Source organism: Centruroides vittatus, unplaced genomic scaffold (genome assembly GCF_030686945.1).
Source record: "Centruroides vittatus isolate TY-2023 unplaced genomic scaffold, ASM3068694v2 contig_806, whole genome shotgun sequence".
Classification (NCBI taxonomy): domain Eukaryota; kingdom Metazoa; phylum Arthropoda; class Arachnida; order Scorpiones; family Buthidae; genus Centruroides; species Centruroides vittatus.
In genome coordinates, this window is record NW_027122524.1 from 75067 (window position 1) to 85972 (window position 10906).

Sequence of the window (10906 nt, forward strand, 5' to 3'; positions counted from 1 at the left end):
CTAGTAAAGCTGAATGTTTACTACGAAACTCGATGTAAAAGTTGAGTCAATAAATAAAACAAAATTATTTAATAATAAAGATTTATAAATATTAAACATTTAAAATTATCGATTTTTTGTAAATTAAACGTTTTTTTATTTTTGAATAAAAAAAATAATAATTATAAATTTGTATATTTATTTATTTACTTCGCTGAGAGGGCGCTGTATACGTTTCTGATTGATCATATGGTAACCACTTACCTATTAAGATGGTAAGAATTTCCTATTTTTCTTTGAAATTTTCCATTTTTTCCGATAATATTGACTACATAAGAGTTATTTTTAATGTTTTGAAGGCTTTTAGAAGTCAATAATTATGTATTTTAGGCGTTTCATTCTGTTAATGTTACTAGCAGCAGCATGCATTAACTAAATGGTAAATTAGTCTGTCAGTCACGCTATAAAAATCGTAAATGTATGTTGTTATATATATATATATATATATATATATTGTTCTATATTAATGGCTATATATAAGCATTAATATAGTATAATATATCACCATCATCAAATATTCATGGCACACCAAGATGCAGGAAGATGTCTTCAGCACTTTTATAGCTTATCTATTGCATACCTCTGAATCTGCTGTATTCCCATTGGTACAAATGCACGTGGTTGGGACCTTATCAAAGATGTAGACCGTGACCACAGGAGTAAATAAATTTAATGGAGTTGATGATTTGTGTGTGATCCTTTGCAAGATGTAGCTCCCTGAATTCAGTCTCTGGAATTTTGAGGACTTCAAAAGTGGGGTAAAATTTAAAAGTGAAAAATCCAGATTATTTCTCAAAACAATGCTAAATACGAACTGATTTCGGTTAAATTTACTATGGGGCAAAATGGCGGCCGTCTCTGATTCTGGCAAACAGAAGAAACAGTGGGGACGCATGTTCTAACGTAACCTAACTTAACCTATTCTAATAATTTGGTTGGCAATAATTATGGTAATTTAACCCTGATTTCTATTTTACTAGATACTGCTAAAAGCTCATAAAACACAAGAAATGCCATTGCACTAACTACTTCCAGGATGTGCTCAGAGTCACACTGTGTGCTCTGTTAAACCTCTCCATGCTTGCCAACCTTTATAGCTGGGATATTAGTAGAAAAATGTTGCTTTATTAGCATTGGTATTGCGCAAAATACTTACATTAAATAAAATTAAATTTTCTTTATTAATGGTATCTCTACATGTCATATCATGTAAAGCAGTGATTCTCAAAGTGGGGATCGCGACCCCCAAGGAGGTCTTGAAAAATATTTGGAGGGTTGCAGAAAAATTGATGACAGATCATGTTTTTCTACACATATGCATTTTTCAGGGGGTCCTTTGGGATTTATAAGTGCAAAATGGGGGTCGCGGACCAAAAAGTTTGAGAAACACTGAGGTAAAGCTACTTCCAAGCTCTTGACATTAACATTGTCAAGAGCAATAGCTTTATACTCTTTAACATCACAATTTAAAAAATGTCAAGAATTTTATGGAACACATGATAAATCCACACCCAGAATTATCATCTGTTCCATCTTGATGTGTCATGAGTCTTGATATCGCATGATATGGGTCTCCTGTTATATGTCTTTGTGAAATGTTTTGCTTTGTTACAGTGTTTTCATGATAGTTGTTTTCAGTCAGTTTATTAACTTTCACTGCAATTATTAAAAACAATGATTTTCCTGGTTGTGGTTTATTTCCTATCTGTTACTTTTTCTTATCATATTGAATATCTTTTTCCTTTTCTTACATAGTAATCATGAGAGGTCCTGCAATGTTGTGTTCAAAACCATCATCAGCCTTACTATTTAACAAGCCTCTAAAATATCAAAGAACCATCTGGTTTCTGTTTTTGAGAAAGTTTATACCATATGTTCTGTATATTCTTCTTAAGTGTGGAATTAGATGTTTCTTCATTTTGGGCAGAGAAGAGCTGTTTGGTAATTTGGTCCAACTATAAAAGTAATTTGTTTCCTTCTGCTGATGATTGATTTTGCTGCCAATGCAAATGCAATGCAATCAATCATGGTTCTTTCCCAATTGAACAAATCTGAGAATGACTTTTGGTTTGCTTCAGTTGTTTGTAATAAAATATACACAATGTCTTTGGCATATATATTGGTATGCCTATCGTGTGTTTAACAAGCAATTGATTTCAGGGGGCTATGTTGCAAAGGGTTACATGTAGACTGGTTTGCAACTGATTGAACCATTATGTTACAGCCATGTGGAAACATGGATAAAATTTGAACGAAACCTTTTGTTTGGTAACAGCGCTGCAACGAAAACTCTAACGTTTTCGGCCTTCACCAAGACCTGCCTCAGGATTTTTAATGAAATCAAATTTCCAAAGTTGAATGTCAGAACGATGATGTTCGAAAATCGTTTTTTTAAAATTTTAAATATCTCATCACAAGAGGGAAATTTATACGGTTATTTGACTAAAATTGTAAGAATGTGATCTTATGATCCATACCAAATTTTTAAGCTGTAAATATTGTATAAGATGAAATTATTATGGGTTAACTTTGCTCAGCTCTTTCATACATGTATACTTCCATGCGTGCACCACCATATTGCAGTCCTTAATACAATTGTCGGTTAGGCTGGCTTTATATATTTCCAACGCCTCCAGGCTACAAATATAATCTGTTTGAAAGGCTTGCCTGATTAACTTGGCATTCCTGAGGTTTTCATGTACTTCCGGGTGGGTGGCATATGTGGACAAGGCGGTGGTATGCCTGTTGTTTGCAAGGTTGTATTGATGTTTACGTACCCTTTTGCGTATTGATTGTTTGGTTATCATCTCTTAGAGGTATACAGTACATTCCTGGAGCTCTGATTTGATCCATTTTATCTTTTGCATTGCGTAGTAACTTCTATATTGTACCGGTTATCCTGTATGTGATTTCTGTACCATTCTGGCCTGCAATCTCTTTGTATAAGGATTTCAAATTTTGATCGAACAATACTGTGTTGTGCCTGGAGCCTGTGATCCTTACTAGATAAAAGGTTTCATTTGTGTTAAATTAATTACTCCAGTAATTTGTGAAGAACATAGTTAGAAACATGGTTTAGGTTAACTTCAACATGTTACATTGATAGTGGCACCTTGACACTACACTACTATCAAATTCTGTAAATTGTGGTCTTACATTATGTTTCAGGTTTGTTACATATAATCGGCTAAATATGTGCAATCATCTGATGAATATATTGGAATGATGGACACAACCACAATGGGTACAAGATTAAATAACAGAATACCCACTTGAATGGCAGGCAGTTGAAAAGTTAAAAAATTGCATGCAATATTAACTTTTGAAGAAGTGTTTTTAACTCCAACACGTTACCGGAAGAAATTGAAATCTGATTAAAGTCAATATTTAATGTTCTAAATGGAACAAAAATTTAATGGTGGATTTAAGACAAACTGGTGCACAAATTATCTATTTTAAGTTCCACTTGTTGCAAGCAAATTAGTTGTTATACATCTTTTATTGTTTTAATTTTAACTGTTATTTTACTAATAGCAAATTAAATTTATTGATTATTTTTAATAAAAAATTATTTTATACAGTGATACCTCGGTTTTCGTCGATTATCCGTCTGAAAACAATCGGCGAAATCCGAAACTGATGAGAATCGAGGCAATTATTTCTGTATGAATCAATGTAAATCTAATTAATTCATTCTAGACACTCCAAAATACATACCAAAAAGACATTTTAAAGAGAATTAATATAGCGTTAAATACTAAAAGCAATAAGAAATTAACTTAAAAGACTAATTAGCATAAAGATAATTAGCATTAAGATGAAAGCAATGGAATTGTTCGGCTAGACACGTGGGGTAATGTCTTGTAGAAGCTAGTTGGACATGAGCTTCTATCCTATATCGCCTCGTGGTAAAGTGTGACGTAGTTGTATGCGTTTATGATGGTCGTATCGAGGGGAATAATGCCTTCCAGGAAATCCGTTTAAAGGTAACTGGCCCCTATTCAGGTGTTACAGACGTGGAGAAAACCCGGAAAACTTCACCTGGCCATCTGCCCTGGCGAAGTGCAGACCCATGACCAAACTTCCAGTGTTCAGGGAACTATTGGCCAATGGTGGGTCATTGCAGGGTAATGTTCACACAACAAGAAATGACGCCACACTGAGCCGGAAAACGCATGGGTCGTCCTTTATTTTTGCAAAATTAGCAGCGAGGTCACTTGGGCACACCGACAAAATCCACGGCAATCGACGAAAACTGAGAGAAATTTTTTGCGAAAAAAATCAACAGAAACCGAAACTGACGATAACCGAAGTCAACGAAAACAGAGGTGTTACTGTATTTCAAAAATATATTCACAGTATCATAAAGCTGAACAGTACACTAGTTGGGCTGATGATGATCAGCACTGTATTCCTAAGAGTAACATACACCAATTTTTATTAATATGAGTTACAGCAGAGGTCGCCAACCTTTTTTGACCTCGCAGACCACTATCGTGAATTTTTTAAAATGATATATGATCATTATTCTATAAATGTTTAAGTTTTATTTTATTGATATGAAATTTACTTTTTTAATTATAACAAATTATTGTGAAGTTTGTTGCTGCTTTGGATTCTATCTTTTTTCCACGAAGGATGACAATCCCATTCACAACTTTATTTATTGATAACAGTCATTTCATGTTTAGTTTTAGATTTGAATAAAAAAAACCCAATGAGTGAGAAAAAGGAACCCAGCATTTTGCATTTCTTTCATAATACTTCACGTAACCTTGAGTTGATGGACGTCCAAATTTTGCCACAGACCATCAAAATTTTCTGGCAGACCACCAGTTGGCAACTGCTAACTGCTGTGTTATAGGACTTCTAAGCAGTTCTGAGGTCTCTAGCCTAATTTCTTTAAAACATTGAGACAAGAATCTTGACAAGGCCCATGCATTAATATGGCCTTGATTAGAATGTTTTATAATATTCTCTCTCTATTTTGAATAATGCAAATATACAGAGCAGCCTTAACACCCCTATGCGTACTTGTTAAAAATTAAGTTTGTTCCGTTATATTCTCTGCACAAATTTTAATCTTTTCTGTATTTTTTGGATGCCATTTTGCATATAGATGCTTTGAAGTAATTGGAACATTTCCCAATAAACTGTTATAAGGCAGTAATAAATAATATTTCTTTTGCAATTTTCTTAAAGCATACCGTTACATCTTACTCAAAGCCTGAACGTTAAAGTAAATTCATTTATTTCGCGGAAGATTTTTAAAGTATATTCATTAATATAAAGTTAATGAAAACGCCTGATTACTAATTATGTTAAGTCGTAATTATCGCTTACAAAATAAAGAATATTTTTTTATTTTAGAGATTTCGATTTTGTGGTGATTTGGACTGTCCCGACTGGGTGTTGGCAGAAATTGCCACTCTCTCCAGAATTGTAAGTAGGGAAAGATTTTTTTTAAATACTAGTAACTTCATAAATAATTTTGAAAAAATATTCTCAATATTATAAACAAAAATGAATACATTTATTAATAAGTCTTTCAAAAACATCTCTCGAGTCAGTGTCTCAGCTTTAGAACTTCTCATTGAAACATCTTTTAAAAAGAATTGAAATAATAATGCATTGAAATGTTGCTTAAGCTTAAAAAACTGTACTACTGATTTTCTGAACGTGAGTGTCATCAGTTGAGGTCGAAGGCTTTCCTGGTTGAGGGTCATCTTCAACTGATTGACAACCACTTTTGAATGGGATAAACCATTTGTAATACTGCATATGACCTAGAGCATTACCTTCGTAAGCTTGATTCAAAAGTTGAAATGTTTCCGTAAAAGTTTTTCGCAGTTTCACACACAACTTTACGTTGCATCATTGCCCTGTAAATCGCACATTGCAAAAATTGCCACAAACACTGAATCGCCTTTTACTCAAAAAACAATAGTGCAAGAACGAAACAAGATATCGACAATCTGAAAAAAGCAGCTTACTCGGTAGGTTATCGCGAATGTAGTGTTGTCAACTTCACAACACTAGAACACTCCAGTTTTTTCCCAATTCAAAAAGTTCGGTTATTTTTTGAACAGACCTTGTACGTCTCGGGAACATTGCAGGCTTCTGGACTCGACCTTTTACTAGAAGCTCTTGTCTGAATTAATGCATAAAACATTGAAAAATTTTCTGGCAGTGGCACAATTATGAAAATATATTATTAAAAAGTGTCTGAACTTCTACCAGAATGTCAAGGCAAAAATTAAATGACCTGACAAGTGCAATAAGTGCAGTTGATTCTTGAACACTGTAGCTTTACTTACATGCATACTGTATACTTTTTTCATTAAGTAAGTAGTAAAATTGTTCAAAGAACATACTTTGCATCATTTCCTTATCAATAAATAATTAATATTGCAAAATTAATGGCACTTTACAATGATATCTAACTGGTAACCCATCGTTCTCGATTAATAATACAAGAAATTGACAGTGAACTGCAATGTACTAGATTAATAAATTTTCTGTTTATGTTGAAAGTTTAATTCAACTTAGATCACATCTAAAGCTTATTAATTAATTAATTAATGCTGTCAAATGTATTTTATTCACTATTATTTTAAATGTAATGTGAAATTAAAAACTAAATAAAAGAAAAATTTATTAGTTTCATTCAAACGGACTTGCAGATTATCTGTGTTTCTATTACCAGTGATTAACCTGGATAATTGGGAGTGTACTAAAATGAAGAACATTGACGATTCTCTAATAAGAAAAAGATCCAAAGCTGAGACATAAAGTTATTTTACTGTTTTGTTAATAATTAGGTTTTCTGTTAATTTGTATTTAATTAAAATGCAGTTATGTGAGAATGGTTGATTAAGTGATGATAAATTAACTGTAGTTTAATTTTGTAGACTTCCATCAAAATGAAGATGTTATGTACTCATGTCACCAATGACATTTTAGGAAATCCTATTGACGTAAGTAATGAATTAGTTAACAAAGGAAGCACTTAAATTTCCTGTATTTTAATATACTTCGTATTGTTTATAACTTTATAATTAGTAGTTCTTTGTTGCCATATAATTATTTCATTTAATTTTTTCCACAAACAAGTATTAAATTACAAATTTTAATATAATATTCTAGGTATTTAAAGTTGTATTAATTATTTACAAACTGGTAAATGTATATAATTGCATTTTTAAATATTTTTATTACAGTATGAAAAGGTAAATAAATTAACTGCAGATGCCAAATATGGTAACTATTCATTACATATTTAGTAAAATATGAAAAAAGTATCGACTAAATATAAAAAGTTACGACGTTGATATTCATTATTTGCAGAATTAGGTGATGTAAAAGCTAGCATAGCGGCTCTCACTTTTATATTAACGAGCGCGGCAAAGAATGAAGTACACGAAGAATCTCTCTCCAATGAGTTGCAGCAACTAGGATTACCAAAAGGTGAGTAGTAATGTCTTTGTATTCTATATTATATAATTAAATTGTTATTAATAATTTCCATTTTATAATTTTTTTATTATTCAGAACTGGCAGCGGCATTATGTAAAGTTTTTGCCGATAAATATACAAATCTTCAGAAGGCATTAAAGGAGAATACATTAAGTTGTAAGGCTTGTATAATCATTATAAATATAAATAATTTTTTAATGGACATTTAAGGGTCATTAACAACAATTAATTATTCAGTGCCAAAGATAGAGAATACGCAGTGGAGGGTTGATTACGTTCTGAGTTCAAGTCACTTGCGAGAAGTGAACGAACCTTCCGTTCAACTCTGCCTGAAAACCAGAGATCCGAACTCGAACGGCTTACAAAAAGATTCATTCACACTTTCTAAAGATAAATTTTTGGTCTTATTACATGGTAAGTAAGAAAAAAATAGCTGCTAAATATTCGTTTTTAATTTAAAATACAAAATTTGAAACCATAATTTCTTATTATTATAGAACTGAAGCAAGCTTATAAAGCAATGGATGGGATTGTATGATAATTAACAATAAAAGAAATTGTTAGAATATATATCATAATAATTATGATTAAAATTGTAAATAAATTAAACATTAGAAAACATTATTAATTTTTATTGTCATATTGTATATATAGATTTTGAGGAAAATGATTAAATAATTTCTTAAAAGTAAATTTTGCATTAAATACATTAAGTGAAATATAATTAAATATATTTTTAATATATTATTTTTGACTAATAAATTGTTATATTTAAAATTGGAATGATTTTAAAATTTATTTCGAATAATCCAATCGGCTTTCATCCAAATAAAGCCCTTTATCATCCTGTCTGTTTTGTGGTTAACGACGAGGAGATGATTTATTTACATTTAATGAAAATATTATCATCATATCATTTCATCATCATTCTGTTATGGTAAGAGCAGGTGTGAGAATAATACTGTAATTGAGTGTTTGAAATTTCTAGATTTGTTTATTTCACTTCAAATTATATTATAATAAGAATGCAATTTTAGTGAATAAGGAATGAATAGTGCATAAACTCACAACATATAATTAAATGCACTAACAAGGGTAATGTTATTACCTTTATATTCTAAATGAAATTCTAAATTTAAACCTTTGATGTACTTTTCTATTCTGAATTTTTATCGTAGACTTGTGATATATTTTGCTTATTATAAACAAGCCTGATCAGTGAAGAATTAAGGTATCTCGAGCCTCTAAACGCCAACTGATTTCAAGGATCTCGAATCTTCTCTTCGTTTGTACAATCTATTTCAGTTACTAGTGATTTCAATTTAAAACAATGTTTAATTAAAAATAAAAATTGGTTTTTTTCCTTTGCATGTTTGATGTTTTAACATTCCAGTGGTCACATGGTGGATTATCTTTTTTACTCCAGTGTATTGTGTTCAGCCAGACCTAGATGTGTTTGTGACAGTGCATGTAATTTCAAATATATAAAGGTCAAGAAAGAAATGAATAAATCAATAGTATCACATCACCACAAGGGAGAAAGAATCTAGGTGACTTTAGATCCAGAGTTTATGATTGTGCTTTTCAGCTCTGGTTACGGCCTGACACCCAGGTTTCGCCATCCTTGAAAGTTCCCGAAGTTTCGATTCAGATTCGAACTGAGATCATGCACAGGTATCGGTTTTGCTTTGCTGTTTAGTAATGTATATTTATCTTGAGATAACCTGTTGAAAATATAAGGTTATTAATTAAATTAAAACTCGAAATTTTCAATTTAAAGAATATTTGGTATAGTCATCTGCATCATGCATTTTGAATTCTATTTGCTGTGTTGAAATGTGATATCACAATTAGCAATTAGACATACCCTATATGCAGTGGTGATATTCGGCGGGTTCGCACAGGTTCGGCCGAACCCGTTGTTAAAATTTTCAGTTTCCCAAACCTTGTTAAACACACGGAACATTTCTCAGTGGGTTTGTTTTTTTTTTTTTTTAAATATATTAAAATATGCGTATTATACTCTGTAATACTACTAAACTAGGGCCTTATACCCCGTTTGCACCGAGCATTTCAATCTAGATTGTGAGCAAGGTCAGGGAGTATGTCTTGGTGCGATCTCTCTCGACCGTTTCAATCGAGGTTTAATCGCGATCGATTCAAGAGTGTTCTTGAAAGTAGATCCAGTCATAAGAGAGATCCCAGAATGCCACGCGCGCGAGACAATACAAGATGGCTGTGGAACACGTGTGGGCTATGAACAGCGAAAGAAAAAGTATAATGTATCTCGAGAGATGATGACATACATATGCCTATTTTTAGAAGCGCCATATTGCGGTAAAGAATTTCTCTGCCTTGAAAAAGAAAAGGTCGACAGCTCTAAAATACTATTGTTACCTGGCCTTCTCCCATGGCTCGTTACGTTCTAAATACGCCACTGATTGTTAGATATATGGTTGCAAGAAAATGTATTGTATTTATTTCTAGCCAAAACTTCCATTTCGTTTGTCGGTGATTGTCAGGGAAAAATTTTCTGCTAGCGAACCCCTTGTTAAATATTTCGAATATCACCACTGCCTATATGACTATGGAAAGTTCCTCAGAAAAGTTTTTGGTGGTGATAAGTGGAAAATATTTACCATGACATTAGTAGCTTAGAAGATAATGCGTGTCTTTAACAAATTCTGTACATTGATGATACATTCACGTGCATGATACGAACATACAACTGCCGTATTTGGTCTGGCAAAAATTCACACATTTACCAACAAATTCCATTGCACTCACCAAAGACGACAATGTGGTGTGTCCGTTTTTCTGTTTTTTTTTTTTTTAAGAAAACTGCATTTGGTCAGTGAAATATTCTGTTAATACTAGATGTCCTCTGAAATTTCGTTTATTCCAGCACCTCAACAAGGAAATTGTCTGAACACTATAATCATTATTGCAAGGTGGTGCAACCCCACATGTCGGCTTAAATATTCACGTCTAGCAAGACTTGCAACAATACATCAAATGTCTTGTGAAGTGAATAGCGAGGTTGAGGCCGAAGTTTTGTACGCGAAAACGTGTACGTCGGACGTTCAGTGCCGTTTTCCTGTAGGCCTAGAAGTTTGACAATGGCGTTTGGAAAGTCAGTGGAATCATGTTCGACATTCCAAACGCCATTGTCAAACTTCTAGGCTTATAGAAAAGCGGCGCTGAACGTTTGACGTACACGTTTTCGCGTACAAAACTTCGGCATCAACCTCGCTAATAATTTTTAGAGCACTAAGAAGGTCCTTTTTCATATTTTTCGTGGGATCCTACGTGTTACTATTGATAGGCGTTATCATTACCGGACTAGTTACATAGGTGAATCAGATACTCACTCAATAGCCTTCTGGTCACC

At 32.6% G+C, this 10906-nt stretch overlaps 1 protein-coding gene across 2 annotated transcripts; it reads left to right on the forward strand.

Annotated features, from left to right (window-relative positions):
- Positions 1-194: 194 nt before the first annotated feature.
- Positions 195-8298, forward strand: LOC136982078 (COMM domain-containing protein 4). Of its 2 annotated transcripts, none has more exons than XM_067278494.1 (8): positions 195-231; positions 5410-5481; positions 6951-7016; positions 7260-7299; positions 7387-7506; positions 7591-7671; positions 7753-7929; positions 8013-8298. In XM_067278494.1, exons 1-8 carry the CDS (start codon positions 229-231, stop codon positions 8051-8053), a joined length of 600 nt encoding a protein of 199 aa, XP_067134595.1. In that variant the 5' UTR covers positions 195-228; the 3' UTR covers positions 8054-8298. The 2 variants fall into 2 exon arrangements, with proteins under 2 accessions (XP_067134595.1, XP_067134594.1); XM_067278493.1 differs by having other exon boundaries at positions 202-254.
- Positions 8299-10906: the final 2608 nt, after the last annotated feature.